Source organism: Crinia signifera, chromosome 11 (genome assembly GCF_055691185.1).
Source record: "Crinia signifera chromosome 11, ASM5569118v1, whole genome shotgun sequence".
Lineage (NCBI taxonomy): Eukaryota > Metazoa > Chordata > Amphibia > Anura > Myobatrachidae > Crinia > Crinia signifera.
The window spans coordinates 122172411-122199145 of NC_139227.1; the positions used below are offsets into that span (position 1 = coordinate 122172411).

The following is a 26735-nucleotide window of genomic DNA, read 5'->3' on the forward strand; positions in this document are numbered from 1 at the left end:
GACCGGTGGGAAGGGGGAGGAGGAGGGGAGGGGCTGCTGCTGCCTCCTCTCCCGGAGATCGGGACCGATAAGGGGCCAGAGATAAAGTGACGGCGGCCGGAGGCAGAGGGGAGAGAGGTGTCACAGTGAGGAGGGGGCAGCAGTGTCTAGGTAAGTAAGAGGGGTATTAGTAATAGGGGCAGATGGAGAGGGGTCCGGGGTTGAGGAGTGGGGTATTTATTGGAAGGGAATGAGGAGGGGGGTCCCAAGAGGCAAGAGAGAGGGTCTCCAGTGTAGGGGCAAGAGAGAGGGGTCTCCAGTGTAGGGGCAAGAGAGAGGGGTCTCCGGTGTAGGGGCAAGAGAGAGGGGTCTCCAGTGTAGGTCAGGACAGAGGGGTCTCCGGTGTAGGGGCAAGAGAGAGGGGTCTCCAGTGTAGGGGCAAGAGAGAGGGGTCTCCAGTGTAGGGGCAAGAGAGAGGGGTCTCCGGTGTAGGGGCAAGAGAGAGGGGTCTCCGGTGTAGGGGCAAGAGAGAGGGGTCTCCGGTGTAGGAGAGAGGGGTCTCCGGTGTAGGGGCAAGAGAGAGGGGTCTCCGGTGTAAGTCAGGACAGAGGGGTCTCTGGTGTAGGAGAGAGGGGTCTCCGGTGTAAGTCAGGACAGAGGGGTCTCCGGTGTAGGAGAGCGGGATCTCCAGTGTAGGGGAGAGGGGTCTCCGGTGTAGGAGAGCGGGATCTCCAGTGTAGGGGAGAGGGGTCTCCGGTGTAGGTAAGGACAGAGGGGTCTCCGGTGTAGGTCAGGACAGAGGGGTCTCCGGTGTAGGTCAGGACAGAGGGGTCTCCGGTGTAGGGGTAAGTGTAGGGGAGAGGGGTCTCCAGTGTAGGGGCAAACATTAGAGAGGGGTCTCCGGAGTAGGGGTTTGGGAGAGGGGTCTCCAGTGTAGGGAACAGAAGGGTTATCCGTTTTGGGGACAGTGTAGGAGGGGCAATAATAGTGGGAACGGCTCCCACGAGGATGGGGGGCTGTAGGAGCTGCAGAAGGAGGGGCGCCCCCTATCTCTGGGTCAATATGGGGTTCTTAGGGGTTCCCCTCCGGCTCCTCCTGCTGCTCCTCCCCTTCTGCACCGCTCCGCACCCTGCGGCCCTGACACACACCGGTAAGTACCCCTGTGCTCTGCAGTGATGTGTCTGTGCATGAGAGAGAGAGCAAAGGCAATTGTGGGGAGAGGGAATATATATTGGGGGTGACTGGCTGCAGCACATTGCAGTAAGGGGGTGTATTGCTTTTATAATGGAATGCAGAGTATTTCACTTGTCACTTTTATCCTGTAACATTGACACTGTGACGTCAGAGCTCACCAGCTGAGAGATTAGCAAGTGCCCCATTGTCCTGCATGGTATGTGTCCCCTGCAAGGTTTAACCCCTTGTCTGGTGATTATTAACGCAGGCCACAAATTACATATACAGCAGGAAAATACACATTCAGCCCAGCCAAATGCTGTAGAACTACAAGTCCCTGCATGACCACCCAGTACAGCCTGACCCAATGTCCTTCGCATTGTATATCCCCATGCAACATCTCATTCCACCACTGCTTAGATATACCGCTCATATACAACAGAGAGAGAGACAACAATATGTGGGACTACAAGTACCAGCATGCCATGATAACAATACCTCCTAGCACTTATTTATTTATTAACAGGCTATTATATTGGGCAAAAGATTCCATTGTCCTCTACAATTGGAAACAGTGATAAACTGGGTAGTTACAGAAAGTCAAAAAGGTAGGAGGGCCCTGCTCGCAAGCTTACAATCTATAGGGAACTAGGCATTGACACACAAGGAGTGTTTTCTCTATTGCAGAAAGGGCTCAATCAGGCAGCGAGCACCAATGAAACATTTGCTGAATGCGCTGGCTGCGGGAATGTTGCACATGCGCATTATTGCCTGGGCGTATGCACAGACCCCCCATTTCGGCTCCCCGAAAGTCGGGATTCCGACAGTCAATACTCTGACGTCGGAATCCCGACTGCTCCCTCGTGGGGTGAATTTGAAGCTGTGCAAAGTGGTCCCAAAGTCCACCAGATTATAAAAAGAAATGAAAAGTGTATTTGCACAATGATACTTTAAGTGACATATTATTAATTTATGGCTTTTAGAAAATATAATATTATTCCAATGTGATTTATGGCTCCAGGCCCCAAGTACAGGAGCCCTGTTCCATAGCTGCAATGATGTGTGATACAGACTAGACACAATATCCCTGACTGATTCACCTTCCTCCCGCAGGGTTAGCCAGGGGGGCTGCTGTGCTCAGCGTCCCAGCAAAGCTGTTACTATCCAGCTGTTACTCAGCCTCCCTCATCCAGAACTGCATCCCCTGCTCACACACTCGGCCTTTTCATTACACTCATTGCAGACACAAGTCCCAACAGTCAGACAATTATTGCCATGCCCTATAAATCTTTTTGGAGTCCCTACAGTGGTTCTATTGTCCGCAAATAACAGTATTGTGCTTCTAAGGAAACTTACATTGCCCGGACTGCTGCACACAGCCCAGGTACTGTCTTCCGTCAGCAGAAGGGGAACAGTTTATGGAAGTGAGCAGTGAGCAACTAAGTGGGTGCCGGACAGTTTCCCGACAGTTGGGATCCCGACAGTCAAAACCTCGACACTCTGGGTCCCCCACCGGCTATAATCTCCATCGTGGGGGTCCACGACCCCCATAGAGGGAGAATAGAATAGGTGGCAAGCGTAGCGAGCCACCGTGCCCGCAGCGTGGCGAGCGCAGTGAGCCTGCAAGGGGCTTTGTTGCACTTGCCCCACTGTCTGAGTCCGGCCAGTCGGGATCCAACGTCGGGATCCCGACTGTCGGCACCATATACCACACCACAACTAAGTATATATTTGTGACAGGAAAACACAAACTCTCCACCTAGTCGTAGGTAAGATGCAATAAATGCTACTTCACCTGCAATTAGCAATCCTAAACCATTTCTACAGCTCAGTCTACTGCAATAGTTTACAGTATGGGGGCAGATTTATTAAGCCGAGTGAAGCAGGGCCGGCTCTACCATTAGGCAGCTGCCTAGGGCGCTGGGATTTGGGGGGGGGGGGCTGTATGTAGGGCACCAAGTCTGCCTATCAAAAATAAAGAATGTCTATGACAGTGATTTTCAACCTTTTTACCTTACGGCATATCAAATAAAAAATTTTATTGCCAAGGCACACCATGAGGTCACCACAGGGTAAAACACATTGGCCCCCAAAGGAGAAAAATGAAACCTATTGGCCCCCATATAAAAAACGATCACACTGGTCCCCACAGGTAACAAAAATAAAATACCGGTACATTGGCCCTTTTAAATGAAAACAAGAGACCAGTAAATAATAGTTGAACTGGTGGTGGCTGTAAACTGGTTTGGGCATCTCTAGATCTGGGGGCACACTTGAGAACAGCTCAAGCCACACTAGTACGCCACGGCACAGTGGTTGAAAAACACTGGTCTATGAGGATCTTTGTTTTACTTAAAGCAGGTGGCTGCTGTGAAACTTTTAAGACCTCGTCTGGGTGGCAAAGGAAGGCCTGCAGGGAAATCAGGGGACTTGCCCACCTTCCCGGGGTGGGGCTGGGAGGACCACCTGATTTTTGGGAACCTCTTTGCCATTCTGGAGTGTTAGTCAAGTAGGCCTTGAGGGGTTGGTAAGTGGGTGATAGTGGCAGTATGGGGGGGGCGGTGGTGCAGTAGATTGAAGTTTTGCCTAGGGTGCTGTGAAGCCTTACTCCGACCCTGCGGTGAAGTGATAAAGTGGAAGTAGAAGTGATAAAGTGGAAGGTTATAACACACCAGCCAATCAGCTGTTTACTGTCAAGTTACTAGCTGGGTTTGATAAATGGCAGTTAGAAGTTGATTGACTGCTACGTTATAACCTTCCATTTCATGACTTCACCAGGGTTAATACATCTGCCCCATGATTCCTTACCTGGCCAAGTATTTGCCAGCGACACATTCCTCATGCCGACCGCCCTCTGCGCAAATGTAGTTTTGGAGACAGACTGAGCAGTATTCTAGTGGTTTTAGGGCCTATTCGGCTGGCCCCCAATTATAAAGTTTACTACTCGCCATGAGTTGTAACGGTGGATATTTAACAACCAAAGTAATTCAGATCCTGGTGACTAGGGATGGCCATTGGTGTGGTCACCATCGATGGTTGCCATTGATGGCGATACTGCAACTAGCCATCGATAGTAACATAATATGTGATGGATGACTATTGATAGTTTTAGCCATCAATGATCATCCATTTTATTTTAATTAACTGGCCTGTAGGCCAATCAGAACATGGGGGGGGGGGGCTTCTGGGTTGTTGGGGGGCGGGGCTATGCTTTGTGGCCCTGCACCTTTGTAAAAGAATATAAAAATTATATTCTGCTGTGTCATCGATGGCAAAAGTATTCTACATGAGTCTATCCGATGGCCCTACTGGTGACAGCTGCTCTGAAAAGCTTTGAGAAAACACAAACACAGAGATACATACAAACTCCACACAGAGATCTCCTTTCAGACACAATAATACATGATACACAACAAAGCCTGACTATTGCTACCAAGTGACTGCTTCTGCTCTGTGTAAGTGGCATATTCTTGTGCAGAGACTTCCAGGGCACCGCCACCACCGTAATGCCTTACGGTTGCCCGAAATTCCAGTATTCCCCGGCCCTTCCTCCCTATGTACTCTTCAGGGAACACGGAGTTACCAGTGAAATGATGACCGTAAATTAAACCCTCACAGATACTTTTTGTGTGGAGCCTAGAAAACCTTTCCCACTTACCCTCACAAGGCGGCCAGTATTCCCGCTCGCTGTGAATTACTCCGCAATACTCACACACAAAACATAAGACTTCCATCTAAGTTCATTGCCAAGTTCCACATCCCAGTGACGTTGTCTCCAGGCGCGTTGCTTATTATGAGTCAGTGGTTCTAATGTTTCAAGTAGGTGGAACCCGCTTGTTGCCCTGTGACTGAACAGAAGCTGCCATATTAATCCAAATTATGTTAGGAGGGGGCACATCATTTTGTTACTGTGTAGCTGTGGTGGAACTACAAATACCAGCATTTCCTGATAGCCTGTCATTGCATACTATGTCAGGGAACTTGATTAAAAGAAAGCGTCAAATGGCTGAAATAATGGTCCTGATTCTGGTTCACTCGCAGAAGCAAAGTCTTTCTTTAATGGACAAAACCATGCTGCACTGCAGGTGGGGCAGATGTAACATGTGCAGAGAGAGAGAGTTAGATTTGGGTGAGTTATTTTGTTTCTGTGCAGGGTAAATACTGTCTGCTTTATTTTTACACTGCAATATAGATATCAGTTTGAATTCACCCCACCCAAATCTAACTCTCTCTGCACCTGTTACATCTGCCCCCCCCCCTGCAGTGCACATGGTTTTGTCCATTAAAGAAGGAGTTTGCATTTGTGAGTGAACTAGAATCAGGCCCAATATTCGCTAGAAACCTGTGACATCACTGAGGTGTGAGGCACACGGTGCCTCATGCACTTACTTGGTGACTTGTTTTGCGATACAAGATTACTAAAACCTTTAAGCCCAGAGCAGCCACATCGGAGCCACATCGGAGCCCCAGTAACGCGTCATCTCCAGGTATAATCGCTGCTGAGAAAGTAAATTCCACGTGTTACTGTCTGTGCGTATTATAGGGGATTACAAGTCTCTTCATCGCTTATCCTGGGTATAATAACACTGTTGGAATTGCATATATATATGTTTAATAAATATTAACTGATAAAGTTTAGACAATATAGGACTACTAATAATTATGTGCAGGATAATGAATTAGATGAATTAGTTGGTTAATTCTGGGCCTCATTCCGAGAGGTATGTAAACTTCAATGTTCTTAGTTGCCGCACCATGGTTGACATGCTCCCCCACCTGCAGTGCCCATGGTTTTGACCATTTTGAGAACAATTTTGTACTGCAATCAGATCTGAATAAGGGCCATAATGAGAATTGAGAAATGAGTTACTAAATAGGCTGCATTATCAGTGATGTCACTGGCATTTTCTAGTTACTAGATAGGCTGAATTTTCAGTGATGTCACCATTTTCTAGTGACTGAATAGGCTGCATTCTTAGTGATGTCACTGGATTCTAGTGGCTGGATAGGCTGCATTCTCAGTGACGTCACTGGTCTCGCTGACTAAATATGCTGCATTCACAGTGATGTCACTATTTCCTAGTATCTGAAAAGGCTGCATTCTCAGTGATGTCACCATTTCCTAGTTACTAAATAGATTGCATTTTCAGTGATGTCACTGGTTCCTAGTAACTAAATAGTCTGTATTCACAGTGATGCCACTATTTCCTAGTGACTGGATAGGCTGCATTATTTGTGATGTCACTAATTCCTAGTGACTGGATAGGCTGCATTCACAGTTATGTCACTAATTTCTAGCGAATGGATAGGCTACATTCTTTGTGGCGTTACTGGTTCCTAGTGACTAGATCAGGTGTAGCCAACTCCAGTCTTCGAGAGCTACCAACAGTTAACGTTTTCCATGTCTCCTCACAGAATCACAACTGAAGTATTTTGCTCCACCTGTGGATCTTTTAAAATATTTCAGTCAGTAATGAGTACACCTGTGTACATGTGAGGTTGATAGCTCTCGAGGACTGGAGTTGGCTACTCCTGGACTAGATAGTCTAAATTCTCAGTGATGTCACTAATAAATATATAATTTCATCATCCCTACTGAAGTTTATTAAACTCCAACGCTCTTAGTGAACAGATAATTAGCATTTTCATGATGTCATAGGATCCTAATTCTCATGAGGTAACTAAAACTTGTCCTAGAAGAAATACAGCAGTTGAGCCCTGTATAAGGATGTGATCTATATACTGTTACAGTGATGTTCTTTTGTCTCTCTGTACACACATTACTTCCTGTGCGAGCTGAGGAGATTGCAGGCAGGTGCAGCCAGGTGTTGCAGACAAAGGAGGATAAATACTGGAGGCCACAACTTTATTACTATTTCGCTGCTGGGGTTGTATAGTAAACTGTTGCAGGTATATAGTCATAGAGGACGAGAAAAGTGAATGTTTGCAACGGTTATGGAAAATGCTGGGACTTTATTTATTTATTATTTATTTATTAACAGTTTCTTATATAGCGCAGCATATTCCGTTGCGCTTTACAATAGCAGACAGTGATACAACAAAACAGGGTATTTACAGACAGTCAAAATGTAGGAGGGCCCTGCTCGCAAGCTTACAATCTATAGGGAAATAGGCACTGATACATATGGATATATACTGTATTCTTTATTGCATCGATTCCACCAGAATGCAAGGTTCTATGACTGGTTCTGGAATTTGATAAGCTTGCCTGAAGAGATGAGTCTTCAGGGAACGCTTATAGGTTTGGAGACTGGAGGAGAGTCTTATTGTGCTTGGGAGGGCATTCCACAGAGTGGGTGCAGCCCGAAGAAAGTCCTGCAGTCGGGAATGGGAACGGGTAATGAGTGTGGATGAGAGACGCAGATCTTGGGAGGAGCGTAGAGGTCGTGTTGGATGATATTTTGAGATAAGAGAAGATATGTATGTTGGTGTAGTTTGGTTTATGGCTTTGTGTGTAAGTAAAAGAATTTTGTATTGAATACGGTAGAATACAGGTAACCAATGAAGTGACTGACAGAGTAGCTTTGCAGACGATGAACGTCTGGCTAGGAAGATTAGCCTTGCAGCTGCATTCATAATGGACTGTAGTGGTGAGAGTCTGTATTGGGGAAGGCCAATAAGGAGACTATTGCAATAATCAATGCGTGAGATGATGAGAGCATGGATTAGAGTTTTTGCATGTAATCCTAATATAAATAGCATCTACAATGTTGATACATCTGTTATTCTTTGATATATTTTGCCTGTTGTATGACTTATCAGTGATCCTGGTTTCCCTGTATTGCGTTCCACTAATTCTAGCAAAGGAGCTTGCCCCTGCTCCTGAAATATAAACATCGGTGTTGTGAATTCTGGAACGTGACTCATGGGGGGGGGGATTCAATTGAGCATGGGGTAAAGCCCCCTGTTTCACACCGGATCTATATAACCCTTTGAGTGCCAAGTGAATTTGTCAAAATAGGTGTGAGTATTGCCAAGAAAACTGTTTTATTCATCAGAATGACCGGTAATGTGACCTGATATAGGAAATTTATCATCTTTTTTTTTTTTTTACACAACATTTTTTATTTGAATTTATATAACACATGTGAGCGACGCTGGCGATTTTGGTGGCTATTTTCCACATCACTCAGAGAGATGTTGGCACTCAAAGGGGTAATTATTCAGCATTTTGCAAAGGGCTGGAACCTATTGTAATCGCCACGCTCTGGGACTCTGATTCACATCCGATGGCGCGGTTACGCCAGCACGAGCGATGATCGAATGAGCATGTGAACCCTGCGGCCAGTAGGGGGCATTTTCTGGGAGTTCCCCATGGAGCGCATACGGTTGGCTGTGGGATAGACCCTCCCCCTATCGGAATCTCCTCCATAGATATCAGCGTACAGCGCTACTTCTAGAACTTTCTGGAGGGAGAACAGAGCCAGACTGAGAGTTGTGCTGGATCAGTGACTAAAGAATCAAGTTCTTGGTGTCTCCAAATAAGCAGAAATGGGAATGAGCCTCAGCTAGGAGAGAACGTTTGCCAGACATTGAGTGAAAGCAGAGAACCTTGCTGAATTCATCCCGTCGGCCCTGTGCTGGGACATGACTTGCGGAATATGTCTAGGTAGACAATTAATAGGTCGACATCGAAAGGTCGACATGCACTATCGACACTGACAAAAAAGGGTGACTCACACAACAGGTTTTCGGGGGGGGGGGGGGGGTAACAATAAAAGCCATGCCATAAAAAACTAATGTCGACATTTTGATGCGTTGACCTAGTGCAAGTCGACCTTTTGGGCCGGGATGTAATGTCGCCTGAGCTCGGTGGCTCTGCTGGATCCTGGACGAACTTGGATATATTTTTAAAGGGGCTATCACTTACAAGAAGCGGCGGCTCCCACCTCAGTGTAGGAGGGGGGCTTCCCCTTGCTGCGATGCCGCCCCCCACGCATCCGCTGGTGGCCGCAGGACCAGCACATGCACCCGGCTTCTATAGGCTGCAGGACCAGCACATGCACCCGGCTTCTATAGGCTGCAGGACCAGCACATGCACCCGGCTTCTATAGAATGCAGGACCAGCACATGCACCCGGCTTCTATAGGCTGCAGGACCAGCGCATGCACCCGGCTTCTATAGGCTGCAGGACCAGCGCATGCACCCGGCTTCTATAGGCTGCAGGACCAGCACATGCACCCGGCTTCTATAGGCTACAGGACCAGCGCATGCACCCGGCTTCTATAGGCTGCAGGACCAGCACATGCACCCGGCTTCTATAGGCCGCAGGACCAGCACATGCACCCGGCTTCTATAGGCCGCAGGACCAGCACATGCACCCGGCTTCTATAGGCCGCAGGACCAGCACATGCACCCGGCTTCTATAGGCTGCAGGACCAGCACATGCACCCGGCTTCTATAGGCTGCAGGACCAGCGCATGCACCTGGCTTCTATAGGCTGCAGGACCAGCGCATGCACCCGGCTTCTATAGGCTGCAGGACCAGCGCATGCACCCGGCTTCTATAGGCTGCAGGACCAGCGCATGCACCCGGCTTCTATAGGCCGCAGGACCAGCGCATGCACCCGGCTTCTATAGGCTGCAGGACCAGCGCATGCACCCGGCTTCTATAGGCTGCAGGACCAGCGCATGCACCCGGCTTCTATAGGCTGCAGGACCAGCACATGCACCCGGCTTCTATAGGCTGCAGGACCAGCGCATGCACCCGGCTTCTATAGGCTGCAGGACCAGCGCATGCACCCGGCTTCTATAGGCTGCAGGACCAGCACATGCACCCGGCTTCTACAGGCTGCAGGACCAGCACATGCACCCGGCTTCTACAGGCTGCAGGACCAGCACATGCACCCGGCTTCTATAGGCTGCAGGACCAGCACATGCACCCGGCTTCTATAGGCTGCAGGACCAGCACATGCACCCGGCTTCTATAGGCCGCAGGACCAGCACATGCACCCGGCTTCTATAGGCCGCAGGACCAGCGCATGCACCCGGCTTCTATAGGCTGCAGGACCAGCGCATGCACCCGGCTTCTATAGGCTACAGGACCAGCACATGCACCCGGCTTCTATAGGCTGCAGGACCAGCACATGCACCCGGCTTCTATAGGCTGCAGGACCAGCACATGCACCCGGCTTCTATAGGCTGCAGGACCAGCACATGCACCCGGCTTCTATAGGCTGCAGGACCAGCACATGCACCCGGCTTCTATAGGCTGCAGGACCAGCACATGCACCCGGCTTCTATTGGCTGCTTCGGCAGCAGCCCGTAGATGCTTAATCACCTCCCTGGTGTCTGTACACTGCAGATAACAGGCATCGGGACCGGTGACCGCAGTATCATCCTCGGTACTGTGCATGCGCACACCCTGGATTCTTTGGGCTGCAGCTGAAGCAGCCCGTAGAGGCGTCCCAGAGGGAGGGAACACCTCCCAATGATAATGCCTTGGTGACTGGCAGGTTGGACTTCCAATCACAGGGAAGCCAATGCAGTGTCACGGACTACATCTGGCTCCACACAGTGGCAGATTTTACCGTAAAAAACGTCACTACTTACAAGGCAAAACTGTGCCAAAATAAATGGGCAGCGGGGCGCTTGCACATAGGAAAAGTGGGGCCCAGGCCAGTGTGCGAGGGGTGCAGTGAGCATTGGTGAATTCCACATAAACGCTTCATGATTCCGCTGCTCTCTCTCCGCAGGGGTCGACGAATGTGCGCTGGGAATCGATGGCTGCCACATTGACGCAATATGCCAGGACACCCCCACCGCTTACAAGTGTATTTGCAAAACCGGCTTCAAAGGAGACGGCACAGCGTGCGAAGGTGAGCGGGGTTCTCCGTCCAGGCTCCCAGAATACTCGGTGGGGGAGGCGGAGAGGAAACACGATGTAACGGATGATAACTATTGAAGTGTCCATTGTGATCTGATACGTGGGATTTCTGAGGTTTAGCTGCTGTGTGTAACTATAGATATGCAAACAAAATGACCGGCACAGCAGTGTTTAATATGGAGAATATCATGATTAAAATCCCGACCGCTGCGATTCTGGAGGGGTGGGGCTGCAGCACATTTCAAAATTCAAATAGGGGAACCACACCCACTGCCACCAACTGACATTCCAAACTGACTCATTGGCAGTTGAATTTTCAACTATGCTGCAGCCCCACTCCTGGATCCGCCACTGGTCATGGAACTGAGCGATTATCGTCAGACTTTTCACACTGAGAACTTTAATGCAGAGTGTAGAATGAAAGCCAGTCTAGCCTGAATTTTATTATCAACGGGAAAAAAATTTATTTGATGGTGTGATATATATTTATTTTACATGGAATTTGAATTATAGTGAGCATTACCTTTTTTTGTTCGTATTTAAGCACGCAGTTTTATTACTATTGTATTTTGTGTCTAATTACAAATATTTTAAGGATTATGACCTTTAATTAATCAAGTTCATCTTACATACAATAAACATGTAACGAGGGGTCAGATCTGTGCGGGACACAAAGCGGAATACAGAAATTGTGGGTTTAACCCCTCGGTGTCAGTGACATGGATGCTCATTAATCAGCCTCCCTGAGTGTCACTCGATACAACTCTCACTCCACATCCACTTCAGTTCTGAGGGGCCGGCAACAAAAACAGTCTATTTGCAAGACAATCCAGCTTTTACAGAGAGGGCAGAGTATTTTCACAAGTCACTGAGCTGTGACCGCTGCCTGCATCCATCTTACTCACTCTTGCTTTATCCCCCTAGACATTGATGAATGTGACAATGAGTACAATGGAGACTGCGTCCACGAGTGCACCAACATTCCCGGGAATTACCGCTGCACTTGCTATGATGGCTTCCAGTTGGCGCACGATGGGCATAACTGCATTGGTAAGCTATTTAGATTGATACTATCTATCTATCTATCTATCTATCTATCTATCTATCTATCTATCTATCTATCAAGTGGAAAGAGTTCAAGTACAGACCAATCAGCTCCAGTCAATTTTCAAACACAGCTAGTAATGTAGCAGTTGGAAGCTGATTGGCCGGCACTTTTTCCACTTTATCTCTCTCCAAACTTGGCTAGCTTGTACGGCACGAGCACTTTGTAATTACTAATTAGCTCAGTGCATTGGACCTAATTCAGACCTGATTGCAGGATAACATTTTTCTCAAGATGGACAAAGCCATGCTGTGCTGCAGGTGGGCCAGATGTAACGTGTGCAGAGAGAGTTAGATTTGGGTGAAGTTATTTTGTTTCTGTACAGGGTAAATACTGGCTGTTTTATTTTTACACTGCAATTAACATTTCAGTTTAAACACACCCCACCCAAATCTAACTCTCTCTGCACTTGTTGCATCTGTCCCACCTGCAGTGCAGCATAACAGGGAAATGCTAATAACTAATAAAGATTGATAAAGTAAATAAGGATAGATAATAATAAGGGTAATGCCAATTGACCGTCACATAAGGGAACTGAACTGAGAAATCGCCACAGTGTGACTGAAATGTAATTGGGAAATCCCAGAACGGAGCTTTTGTTCCTTGCTGGAGGAGGGTCCCGGTCTGTGAAGACACAGATATATTACTAGGGTGACACGGTGCTCATGGGACCACAGAAATGTCATCTGTGAGGTAAGATGGGGACAAGGGAACCACTTGCCCCATCTTCCCAGTTTTTATATACAACAAGTTATGGGATAAGAACTTACAGGTGTTGTGCAGTAGCGGAGGCCATGTAGCCTGCAGGTGGGAGGCTGGGAGAGGCCACGTAGCCTGCGGGTGGGAGGCTGGGAGAGGCCACGTAGCCTGCAGGTGGGAGGCTGGGAGAGGCCACGTAGCCTGCAGGTCGGAGGCTGGGAGAGGCCACGTAGCCTGCAGGTGGGAGGCTGGGAGAGGCCACGTAGCCTGCAGGCGGGAGGCTGGGAGAGGCCACGTAGCCTGCAGGCGGGAGGCTGGGAGAGGCCACGTAGCCTGCAGGTGGGAGGCTGGGAGAGGCCACGTAGCCTGCAGGTGGGAGGCTGGGAGAGGCCACGTAGCCTGCAGGTGGGAGGCTGGGAGAGGCCACGTAGCCTGCAGGTGGGAGGCTGGGAGAGGCCACGTAGCCTGCAGGCGGGAGGCTGGGAGAGGCCACGTAGCCTGCAGGTGGGAGGCTGGGAGAGGCCATGTAGCCTGCAGGTGGGAGGCTGGGAGAGGCCACGTAGCCTGCAGGTGGGAGGCTGGGAGAGGCCCTTATGGACTGATGAAGCATTGAATCATTGGTCCACCCCAGAAGGTATTTGTACAGCACAGAGCAGGCTACAAGATGGTTCCTCTGTGATAATGGCCCAAGACATACTGCCAGACTATAGCAAAATGGCATTCATGCAATATCCCCACGGTCGAAAGACTGACCCCGGCCTTCCGATACAGAGAATCCCGTCAGAGGCTCCAAACATACCGTAACCTTCTCCCCCTACCCCCCCCTTTCATGCAGCAGCCTAACCCTCTCTGCTAGTACCTAAATATATCCCCCATTCCCTGCATCCTAAACCTAACCCCCATCACCGCACCCTAACTTTCCTTCCCCTCAGCCTAACCCTATGGGCCAAATTCACACCTGATCACTGCGACCCTTCGGAGCCAGGCGATCAGGTAAATGCCACCCCGCCAAATGGATTTCTCCCTGTCCGCAGCCACAGAGTAATTATAGCGCAATTCTCAGCGCTGTGACGGCCGTGGGTAAATAAATGTTGCTGCTGACATCAGCGGCCCTCGCTCCCAATGGCCGGGCGCCACTTGCGGTTTCCGGGATACTCGTAGAAAAACGCTGACGTGCCCCCTACTAACGCCTGCCGGCTGGCAATTGCCCTGCAAACAGTCAGCGATGGCAAAGCAGGAACTGCCGCTGCAGTATCGGGGTGATCATCCCCATCAATATCTGATTTCCATTAGAGATGTGCAGGTTCTGATTTACTCTGATTTACTCTGATTTCAAAGCAGGATCTTATTGGCTATCCCAAATCACATGAGAGTTGTTGACAGTTGATAGCCAATAAGATCCTGCTTTGAAATTAGAGTCAATCAGACTAATTTCCATTGTAGAAAGACCGCCGGAAGTTACGTCTGCAAAAGGCGGCTGCTTTGAGGAGATAATATTTTGGGTACTTGTTTCCTAGCACGGCCACACCGATTTCCATCGGGGTGGTCGTGTCGGAAAAATCGCGTCGGTCGCATCGCATGCGATTTGGTCGCATGCGATGCGACCGACGCGACCGACCCGATTTTTTAATTGAATCAAATGTGAATAGGGTCCCTGGGACCCGATTTTACATTGGATTCAATGTAAAATATTCCCCAGACCCTCAAATTTAACACCGTAAACCCCACCCCACGATTGACGCCAACCCAAAGCGTGGCGAGCGCAGCGAGGGTGGCGGTGCGCGTCCTCCGACCTTTTCATTCCCCTACTATCCACGTCGGCGTGGAGTTGAGAATATAAAGTGTGGCGAGCCACCGAGCCCGAAGCGTGGCGAGGGGACGCGTATAACTTTACAGGTATACGCGTCCCCTCGCGGGGCTCACTGCGCTCGCCACGCTTCGGGCTCGGTGGCTCGCTGCACTCGCCACACTTTATATTCTCAACTCCACGCCTAAGTGGATAGTAGGGGAATGAAAAGGTCGGAGGACGCCGCTCGCCACGCTTCGGGTTGGTGTCAATCGTGGGGTGATGACGGGGACATATATAATGTGAAATGGGTCATATTGGCCCATTTCACATTTTTTACTATGTGAGATGGACTTAATCAAGTCCATCTCATCTTGTGCCATTATAATGGCACAAGACCGACGCGATGCTCCCGATTTCAATGTTAAAAATTATTTTAACATTGAAGCCTATGGGGAAATCGGGGGCATCGCGTCGGTCGCGTCGGAGCCAATGTTAATGGTCCCGACCCACACGATGCCCGCGATTTTTACTTTGCCGACAAAATGGACCTGATTTCAAAGGAAATCGGGTCCATCGTGGGCATCGTGTACCTTAACTTAAAGGTACACGATGCCCAAGATTGTGGCCGTGCTAGGAAACAAGTACCATATTTTGTTAATCAAAATAATTCCACAATTTCCTTTTGTTCTCCTTGTTTGTCCTATGTTTTAGTTACTGCGTCAATACCAATAAAAACTGAAATAGCGGAATTTGTGGCCCCAAATACATCAGTTCTGCAGATGATAGTCAGTGTCTCTGTGGTATATTTATCTGAGTGCCGGGTTATATGGTGGCACAGCTCAGCGCACCCATCCCGGCTGACAGGAATGTGCGACTCTCATTGTGTGGAGGACTGGAGCAGTGAATAGAGGGTTTAGAGTTAATCAGCTCACACATGAGAGGACGAGGGGTGACCGGACCTTGCCGGGGAGAAACTATAAAGTTTGATGAGGTCAATTCTCTATAAGGATGCAAATGAATCCCCTTTATAGCAGAGGGGCTATTGTGTTTGGGCTGCAAACATCTCAGGAGGGGGCGAGAGGAGTATTAAGCTATTAGCTTTGTTAAATGAGGAGGTTAATTGTGTAGACTACTGAGAACAGCAAAGCACTGAAGCGTCTGCGTTTATACAGAGCCGATTAACCCCATCACTGCTGATAGGTTGTTGGATAAGTGGGGAGTTTGGTAGCCATGTTGGATGATGTGTGGAGGCGTCCCTCTGATATTCTCTGTCCTCTCCTAGACGTGGACGAGTGTCTGTCTAACAACGGTGGCTGCCAGCAAACCTGTGTCAACACCTTGGGAAGTTACCAGTGTCGCTGCAATGACGGCTTCTTCCTGAGCGATAACCAGCACACATGCATTCATCGCTCGGAAGGTGAGTGATAGAATGAGGGGGGCTCCTGGATGGGGGGAGCTGATCTTTACAGTCTGCACAAATCCTCTGCTTTAATGTATAAATGACATTATGCTATACAATAGGGGTTATTCTGGGTGACACGCAGCGCTGCGAGGTTCGTGAGCACTGTGAGCACTGCATATACCGTAGAGATGTGCAGGTTTGGATTTACCCGGATTTTCTTATTGGCTATCGGCTGTCACATGTTTTGACTTCAAATCATGTGACAACCGATAGCCAATAAGATCCCGTTTTGACTTCCGGGTAAATGCGAACCTGCACATCTCTAATATGGCGCTGCCCCCATTCGCAGGGAGAATTCTCCCGCCTGTCTGCGATGCTAAACATCCATTCGCAGCTATGGAGAAACACCTGCATCATTCGATGGTCGTCGAGGGAAGGTGCACGCAAAACTGAGACACTTTGCGGTGTTTTTGTTTTTGCGTGTGTTCGCGAGGAGAACGTTGCGGTGATGTCAGCTGCCCAACCCCGGCACCCGTGTCACTGGGTAAATTCCATGGGAGCACCCAACATTTTCATTGGAACACCCATGAAACGCTCCCCCACACCCCCCGCCTGCAGTCTTGCGTGCGAGTGCCCGGCGAACAATCTGCACAAATGCTAATTCGCACAGGTGCGCGTGGACCAGAATAAGGTCCCTTGTGTGTAAGTAATCTGCTTTCATGTCCACCAAGGCCCAATTCTTGCTGTACTACTACAGGGCCAGATGCACTAAGCTTCAAAAGTGATAAAATGGAGAGTGATAAACAACGAACCAATCAGCTCCTGTCTGACACTTTTCAAACCCAGCCTGTGACATGGCAGGTAGAAGCTAATTGGCTGGCTGTTTATCACTTTTGAAGCTTAGTGCATCTGGCCCAGAGATTGTTAGCTGATGAGCAGGGCCCTCTGACCTGGGATGCAGTTTAAATCCCGGCGTTCGGGATCCCAGCGTTCAAAAACCCGCCGCCGGAATCCCGAACGCCGAAATCCTGGCACTTTCTCCCCCCCGTGGGTGTCCACGACACCCTCGGAGGGAGAATAAATTAGTGTGCCGAGCGTAGCGAGGCACCGGGCCCGCTGCGTGGCGAGCGCAGCGAGCCCTCAAGGGGGGGCGATCCACGTCCCCCCCTTGTCGGGATTTCGGCGTTCGGGATTCCGGCGTCGGGATTTTGAACGCCGGGATCCCGACCGCCGGCTTTTCATGCCGAATCCTCTGACCTCGGTGTCTGTCTGTTATTACTCACGGCCAGATTCTCTAAAGGCCCCCATACACTAGCCGATTTTGGTCAGATTTAGGCCAGATCAGTCGGATCTGGCCTAAATCGGACCAAAATCGGCTAGTTTTGATGTCCCCTCAGATCCGATGCGCGGTCCCGTGCGCATCGGATCTGCGTCGGGTGGTCGGACCTGCTGCACGTCCGACCACCCGACTTGGGACCTAGTGGGGCGGTGCGGCGGTGGAGGGAGCAGGGGGGGCTGGGGACGCTGCGAGGGACACAGGCGGCATAGAGCCGGGCGGGGGGAGCCGGGAGCTGTCAGCACTGAATTAAAAAAAAAAAGCCCATACAATGAATGGGCGGCCTGTGATTGGCTGAGCGCTCTCTCAGCCAGTCAGCAATTGGCTGAGAGAGCGCTCAGCCAATCACAGGCTGCCCATTCATTGTATACAGTAGGCTTTTTTTCTAGCACTGACAGCTCCCGGCTCCCTCTGCCCGGCTCTATGCCGCCTGTGTCCCCCGCAGCGTCCCCAGCCCCCCCTGCTCCCTCCACCGCCGCACCGCCCCACTAGGTCCCAAGTCGGGTGGTCGGACGTGCAGCAGGTCCGACCACCCGACGCAGATCCGATGCGCACGGGACCGCGCATCGGATCTGAGGGGACATCAAAACCCCCCCCCCCCCCCCCCCTGCTCCCCGGGTTTTTTACATGTGATAAATCGAGACGATTTATCACATGTAAAAAATGGCACATCAAGTGCCAATCTAATCAAGCTCCCCCGGGGAGCAGCCGGGGAAGCTCAGGGGGAAGTCGGGGGCGACTTGTCCTAAGGACAAGTCGCCCTAGTGTATGGGGGCCTTAAGCTTCAAAAGTGATAAAATGGAGAGTGATAAACAGCCAGCCAATTAGCTCCTGCCTGACATTTTTCAAACACAGCCTGTGACATGGCAGGTATGAGCTGATTGGCTGGTGGTTTATCACTCTCCATTTTATCACTTTTGAAGCTTAGAGAATCTGGCCCTGAGTCTTGTTTTATTACTGTTTTGTTCCCAGTTGTAAAGAGTGGGAGATCACGCTGGCGCTATATAGGTACCTGTGAATAATAATGATAGTAATACACACTACCTATATTACATTATCCGAATGAGCAGTTGCAGCTGTTTCACTGAATTATGGGTAAATTAGCTAAAAAATGAAACCGGCTTCTGAGGATTACTGTTAGAACATTTCTCACATTACGTTCAAAGAGACTTACTGGGTTCAGTATTCTTACTGTAATTCTGGGTAGGCCTCAGCGTCACTGCAGTGTGCATGTCCCAGACTCCGACAGGTGGAATGGCCAGTACTTCTAGCACCTGTGTATTAAATGGCACGTGTCCCGCGTTTCGCTCTATAGGATATGAGCCAGGAGGAAATGTCCCATTAACAAACAGTTATTTATATAGTGCACACATATTCCGCAGCGCTGTAAAGAGAATATTCAAACACTCACATCAGTCCCTGCCCCAGTGGAGCTTACAATCTATATTCCCTACCACATGTACACGCACACACAGACATTCTAGGGTTAATTTTTGTTGGGAGCCAGTTAACCTAATATACCAGTATATTTTTGGATTGTGGGAGGAAACCGGAATACCCGGAGGAAACCCACGCGAGCACGGGGAGAATATACAAACTCCACACAGTTAGGGCCATGGTGGGAATGGAACCCATGACCTCAGTGATGTGAGGCAGTAATGCTAACCATTACACCATCTGTACTGCCCTGTATATATAACACATGGTGGGAATAGAGCCCATGACCTCAGTGCTGTGAGGCAGTAATGCTATAACCATTACACCGTTCGTACTGCCCCGTGTATATATAACACATGGTGGGGATAGAACCCATGACCTCAGTGCTGTGAGGCAGTAATGCTAACCATTACACCATCCGTACTGCCCTGTATATATAACACATGGTGGGAATAGAGCCCATGACCTCAGTGCTGTGAGGCAGTAATGCTATAACCATTACACCGTCCGTACTGCCCCGTGTATATATAACACATGGTGGGGATAGAACCCATGACCTCAGTGCTGTGAGGCAGTAATGTAACCATTACACCATCCGTACTGCCCCGTATATATAACACATGGTGAGGATAGAACCCATGACCTCAGTGCTGTGAGGCAGTAATATAACCATTACACCGTCCGTACTGCCCCGTATATATAACACATGGGGGGATAGAACCCCTGACCTCAGTGCTGTGAGGCAGTAATGTAACCATTGCACCATCCGTACTGCCCTGTATATATAAACATGGTGGGGATAGAACCCATGACCTCAGCGCTGTGAGGCAGTAATGTAACCATTACACCATCCGTACTGCCCTGTATATATAAACATGGTGGGGATAGAACCCATGACCTCAGCGCTGTGAGGCAGTAATGTAACCATTACACCATCCGTACTGCCCCGTATATATAACACATGGTGGGGATAGAACCCATGATCTCAGTGCTGTGAGCCAGTAATGCTAACCATTACACCATCCGTACTGCCCCGTATATATAACACATGGTGGGAATAGAACCCATGACCTCAGCGCTGTGAGGCAGTAATGTAACCATTACACCATCCGTACTGCCCCGTATATATAACACATGGTGGGAATAGAACCCATGACCTCAGCGCTGTGAGGCAGTAATGTAACCATTACACCGTCTGTACTGCCCTGTATATATAACACATGGTGGGTATAGAACCCATGACCTCAGCGCTGTGAGGCAGTAATGTAACCATTACACCGTCTGTACTGCCTTGTATATATAACACATGGTGGGGATAGAACCCATGACCTCAGTGCTGTGAGGCAGTAATGCTATAACCATTACACCGTCCGTACTGCCCCATATATATAACACATGGTGGGAATAGAACCCATGACCTCAGTGCTGTGAGGCAGTAATATAACCATTACAGCATCCGTACTGCCCTGTATATATAACACATGGGGGGGATAGAACCCATGACCTCAGTGCTGTGAGGCAGTAATATAACCATTACACCGTCTGTACTGCCCCGTATATATAAAACATGGTGGGGATAGAGCCCATGACCTCAGTGCTGTGAGGCAGTAATGATATAACCATTACACCGTCCGTACTGCCCCGTATATATAACACATGGTGGGTATAGAACCCATGACCTCAGCGCTGTGAGGCAGTAATGCTAACCATTACACCATCCGTACTGCCCCGTATATATAACACATGGTGGGGTTAGAACCCATGACCTCAGTGTTGTGAGGCAGTAATGTAACCATTACACCGTCCGTACTGACCCGTATATATAACACATGGTGGGGATAGAACCCATGACCTCAGCGCTGTGAGGCAGTAATGTAACCATTACACCGTCCGTACTGCCCCGTACATACAGTATAACACATGGTGGGGATAGAACCCATGACCTTAGCGCTGTGAGGCAGTAATGCTATAACCATTACACCATCCGTACTGCCCCGTATATATAACACATGGTGGGGATAGAACCCATGACCTCAGTGCTGTGAGGCAGTAATGTTATAACCATTACACCATCCGTACTGCCCTGTATATATAACACATGGTGGGAATAGAACCCATGACCTCAGTGCTGTGAGGCAGTAATGCTAACCATTACACCGTCCGTACTGCCCCGTATATATAACACATGGTGGGGATAGAACCCATGACCTCAGCGCTGTGAGGCAGTAATGTAACCATTACACCATCCGTACTGCCCCGTATATATAACACATGGTGGGGATAGAACCCATGACCTCAGTGCTATGAGGCAGTAATGCTATAACCATTACACCGTCTGTACTGCCCCGTATATATAACACATGGTGGGGATAGAACCCATGACCTCAGTGCTGTGAGGCAGTAATGCTATAACCATTACACCGTCCGTACTGCCCAGTATATATAACACATGGTGGGAATAGAACCCATGACCTCAGTGCTGTGAGGCAGTAATGTAACCATTACACCATCCGTACTGACCCGTATATATAACACATGGTGGGGATAGAACCCATGACCTCAGTGCTGTGAGGCAGTAATGTAACCATTACACCGTCCGTACTGCCCCGTATATATAACACATGGTGGGGATAGAACCCATGACCTCAGTGCTGTGAGGCAGTAATGTAACCATTACACTGTCCGTACTGCCCTGTATATATAACACATGGTGGGGATAGAACCCATGACCTCAGTGCTGTGAGGCAGTAATGCTATAACCATTACACCGTCCGTACTGCCCCGTATATATAACACATGGTGGGGATAGAACCCATGACCTCAGCGCTGTGAGGCAGTAATGCTAACCATTACACCATCCGTACTGCCCCCGTATATATAACACATGGTGGGGATAGAACCCATGACCTCAGTGCTGTGAGGCAGTAATGCTATAACCATTACACCATCCGTACTGTCCTGTATATATAACACATGGTGGGGATAGAACCCATGACCTCAGTGCTGTGAGGCAGTAATATAACCATTACACCATCCGTACTGCCCTGTATATATAACACATGGTGGGGATAGAACCCATGACCTCAGTGCTGTGAGGCAGTAATGCTATAACCATTACACCATCCGTACTGCCCCGTATATATAACACATGGTGGGAATAGAACCCATGACCTCAGTGCTGTGAGGCAGTAATGTAACCATTACACCGTCCGTACTGCCCCGTATATATAACACATGGTGGGAATAGAACCCATGACCTCAGCGCTGTGAGGCAGTAATGTAACCATTACACCATCCGTACTGCCCCGTATATATAACACATGGTGGGAATAGAACCCATGACCTCAGTGCTGTGAGGCAGTAATGTAACCATTACACCATCCGTATTGCCCCATAACACCTATCTGAGTGAGCCCATGGGGTAAATGTACTATTATGGGAGATCTATTAAAGACAGGATGTTGCCCATAGCAACCAACCAGAGGCCCAGTATTTCTTCCAAGTATGGGCGTATTTTTAAAGTGGAAATCATTTACAACCTGTTTTTAGCTCTGTAATGGAGTGCCGCTTTAAAAAATACGGACGTGATGGAATCCCAGACTTGTGATCTAGTCGGACCCTTTTTCTTTTACCCGCCGGTATTTAAACTTGGACCCTGATGAAGTGCAGGCTGTTTTACTGTGCTGGTATTGTCCTTGTTCATATGGGTTCTGCAATGCACAGGGTACAGGCTGATCAGACTCCATTGTTACAGCATCAATTATACTCTTCTTCTGTTCCAGGACTGAAGCAGGGATGGGGAACCTTTGGCCTTCCAGCTGTTGTTGAACTACACATCCCAGCATGCCCTGCTACAGTTTTGCTATTTAGCCACGCTAAAGCTGTTGCAGGGCATGCTGGGGTGCGTAGTTCAACAACAGCCGCAGGGCCAAAGGTTTCCTTTCAGGCTTGGGCCTGCGGTGTATTCAGGGTGCGGGAGAAACGCGTTGCCCGTGAGCCGCCTGCTTTACATTTTCCAACTTGTTTTATCTATGGCCAGTGAACTTTATCCCATTCCCTGCCAGAGAGGGGCCCTCGTACCCCACAGCCCGATGCGCAGAGAGAACGTTACTACGCTAATAGAGTGCAAACGAAACAGTTAATTCTATTAATGTCCCCCCAGCGTCTCTCCACTGGTTGACAGATCACATTGCACTTGTTAGTTCAGGAACGGGGGGAATTAATAGGGCTAATTTGTGATCCTCTGTCTTGGCCGGGTGGGTGATTGACAGCGGGGTGGTGACCGGACTTTCATGTTTTGTACTTCGCTGGGCTTCAGGAATCTTTGTTTTGTGTAAAGTCCTCAGTGTGGGAAAGAGGATCAAAAAGCCATCTGGGTAGAATAATCGCACTGGGTCCAACGTCAGCTCCTTTGTGCACTAAGACTCGTATAATAGCGGGAGAGAGGGGCTGACGCTCTGTCCGGCATTCAGACTAAGTGACTAATTAAGATGTGATTGGAATCTACGTGCACAGTTCTGCAAACTCATTAAGTGATTGTGGGCCTTATTCTGAACGGAGCGGCCAAATGTGCGTACGTTCACTATTAACGCACGCTAGCCGTACGCGGCCGTTGGGGTTAAGTCCACCCACAAATCAGCCGCTTACGTACGGGCAGTAACAACGTAGAAGGGGAGTGGCGTACAAATGAGCGTACGGCAACGTACGCGGACGGCTCAGCCCTTGCACTCCGACAACAGGCGTACAACTGAGCGTACGGCGCCGTTTACGGACGTCTTTCGTCCGTCTTCCCACCGACTTCTTGCAGAGATCTGAGCGTACGCCAGCTTGCACGGACGGGTCCCTATTGTTTTCAATGGAAAACACAGCTTATGTCACCGCTCGTGAGAGTGAGCGTACGTCCGTGTACGCTGCCATACCCTTCACATATATGGACCTGCAAATCTTGCCTTTCAACTACAATTCTGACAATTGATTAATTAATCTATTTGTTAATCTATTATTGTTTTCTATTAACTCAATTGTCTACCTTAATAAAGACCTAATAAAACAACATTTGAACCCTCATTACATGTATATTTGTTATGTTCTAATGTGGCATTTTAATCACTATCTATGTGTCCCCATATTGCTGTTACTTTTAAATCAAGTTATGTTGGTGTTTCAGTATATGTACTAAATTATGTCCATAATTACTTTGTCCACAATGTGTAACATGTATACCTACCCTGATGTTATGTGTGATGTTTTAATCGAACAACATTAAACATTCATGCATTTTCACTATGTGTTATTTTACTCAAAAACACACACATTTACACATCAATCATTACCCCTCACCTCAAATTACAAGTATAACTTACAGTACACATCTGTATGTACCTACCCTTACAAGCCCTCTAACATATTTCTGATTAAAAACACAGGCAATTTCGAACTGTACATAAACTTTTATTTATAACAAAAATAATAAGGGGGGGGGGGATAAAAAAAAATTAAATGTGGGCCTCCAGAAGGCCAAACAGGATCTGGAGGTACAGGAGGGTGAGAACGATCTCCCGCATTAGGGCTGCCACCTCCTCCTGCTGCTGTTCAGTGTCTGTAGTGAAGGGATAAAAAAAAAAAAATTATATATAACATACACAAATGTTTGTTGTATTTGTACATAATAAAAAGTTCAGAGTTATGTGTGAAGGCCACATACATTTTTAAACTACATTGAAGATGGGTCTGCTGTAAACACAGTACTAAAAAATAATATGTTAACACACACATACTGTACATAGTAAATAACATTAATTCAATTACTCCTTCATGGATGAATGTATGCTGTATCCCAATTGGTACTTTGGTTTTGGGGGACTGTCCTCTAACCTCACAATTAGGCTGTGCTATTTAAGGGTTATGACATTGTTGTGGCTTAAGCACTCCTTACTATTTTAAATTTCGGACATTGCTGTACAAATTATAGGCCTACAGCTATGTTTGTAAAGCATGCATCCGCATGGCCTCACACACTATTACCAAAACAATCTCTACATTTATGTTGCACCAGTGCCAGATTAAGCCTTCGGGGGGCCCGGGGTACTTTAGACCGGGGGGCCCCCTTGCACTTGTCATTACTGGCCGCACACTGCATGGGAGAATATTATACTGTCAAAACACAGAGTAAAGGCAGAATAAACTTGGTCAATGGTTAACTGCAGGGGATATATATATATATATATATATATATATATATATATATATATACACACACACACACACACACACACACACACACCACATGAAAAGCCTGTGTTTGTCCCTCTGGAGGAGACCTCACAGTCCTAGTGCTGCCTCTGATTAAAAACCCTCACATGACTAAGCTGCTGCTGCTGTTCTCCATGGACCTGAGAAGCATGTAATGAGCTCCACCAATCAGAGCTCAGCACAAACTTCTCAGCCTCTGTCCTCTGGTGCAAAGTGTCATGGGACTTAGTCAACTCCCAGAAATGCACTGCACACTTGTGCAATCAGTGTGCCTTGGCTCCCGATGCTCAGCACCATAAATCATTGTCACATTGGCAGATAGGTGAAGCTGCAGAACTACCCCACCCATGCACAAAACCTTTAGCTAAAAAAACAAATAAAAACTTAATTTTTTTTTTTTTAAATACATGACAACCACAGGGGGCCCCTAGCTAGAGGGGGGCCCAGGGGCACTGACCCCTTGTGCCTCCATTATAATCCGGCCCTGTGTTGCACATCATGCTGGGAACTGGAGTTACCCAACACCTGGAGCCACATAACTACCACACCACTAATGTCGGATATCTCATTGGATGTACTGTTATGTCAATTATTCAAGGGGTGAGGCATGGCCACACTCCAAAAAACCACCAAGGGGACCCTTGTTCCTGGAGAAGGACAGGACACACCTCATGGTCGCCCTGCAGTGATATGTTGCAACTAATGTTGATGTTGGATACACATATGTGGTTGTTGTGATTGTTTATGTGTAGAAATGTGTAGGTAAACATTAGACACATTATTTACTTACGGCTACTTGAGCCATCCTGGTCGCCGCTGGTTGGCTGTGCGGTGGTTGGGGGGATCAGGAGCAAGGGGGATGGGATGGGAATTTGGATAGAGGTAGTGGGTGTGAGTGGGGATTGGAGAGGTTTGGGGGTGGGTGGTGGAGAGGTGTAGGGGGGTAGGAAATGGGGTGGGGAGGGGGTGGGGGTGGGGGTAGGGGAGGGGGTTGGGGAGGGGGTAGGGGAGGGGGTGGGGGTTGGGGAGGGGGTGGGGGAGGGGGTGGGGGAAGGGGATGGGGAAATTGTGTGGGCCCCAGCTTGAGCCATTGTCTCGGCCTCCTCTTCCTCCTCCTCCTCTTCCTCCTTCTCCTCTTCCTCCTCCTCTTCTTCCTCCTCCTCCTCTTCCTCCTTCTCCTCTTCCTCCTCCTCTTCTTCCTCCTCCTCTTCCTCCTCCTCTTCCTCCTTCTCCTCTTCCTCCTCCTCTTCTTCCTCCTCTTCTTCCTCCTCCTCCTCTTCCTCCTCCAGGGCTGCCTGCTCCTGGGCTGCCTGGTCCCGGGCTGCCTGCTCCCGGGCTTCCATGCGTGCCCTTGCCCGTGCTGAAATGTTCATGTTGATGACATCGAAATCGTAGATTGGGTTGCATAAAAAAGAGGGAAAGAAAAATTCACATTAGTCATGCTCATAACCATCCAAATTATCATTGCTGTTATATTTCAGACATTTATCATGCAAACTAATTGATATGCTACACCCAAAAACTGAGCAACTACTTAAACCCCCCCCTATACACCCCCTATACACCCCCTATACACCCCATATACACCCCCTATACACCCCATATACACCCCCTATACACCCCCTATACACCCCCTATACACCCCATATACACCCCCTATACACCCCATATACACCCCATATACACCCCATATACACCCCCTATACACCCCATATAC

At 48.7% G+C, this 26735-nt stretch overlaps 1 protein-coding gene across 5 annotated transcripts in view; it reads left to right on the forward strand.

The window, feature by feature from the left end:
* Positions 1 to 220: 220 nt before the first annotated feature.
* The window catches only part of SCUBE2 (signal peptide, CUB domain and EGF like domain containing 2), an 89860-nt gene continuing 63345 nt past the window's right edge, over positions 221 to 26735 (forward strand). For 2 of the 5 annotated variants that reach the window (XM_083164617.1, XM_083164619.1), the window contains exons 1-4: positions 222 to 1129; positions 10868 to 10990; positions 11923 to 12048; positions 15874 to 16008. In XM_083164617.1, the coding sequence (XP_083020743.1) occupies positions 988 to 1129; positions 10868 to 10990; positions 11923 to 12048; positions 15874 to 16008 (526 nt within the window). In that variant the 5' untranslated portion in view covers positions 222 to 987. Of the gene's footprint in view, positions 1130 to 10867; positions 10991 to 11922; positions 12049 to 15873; positions 16009 to 26735 lie in introns of all 5 variants that reach the window. The other 3 variants (XM_083164618.1, XM_083164620.1, XM_083164621.1) reach the window with 3 other exon arrangements.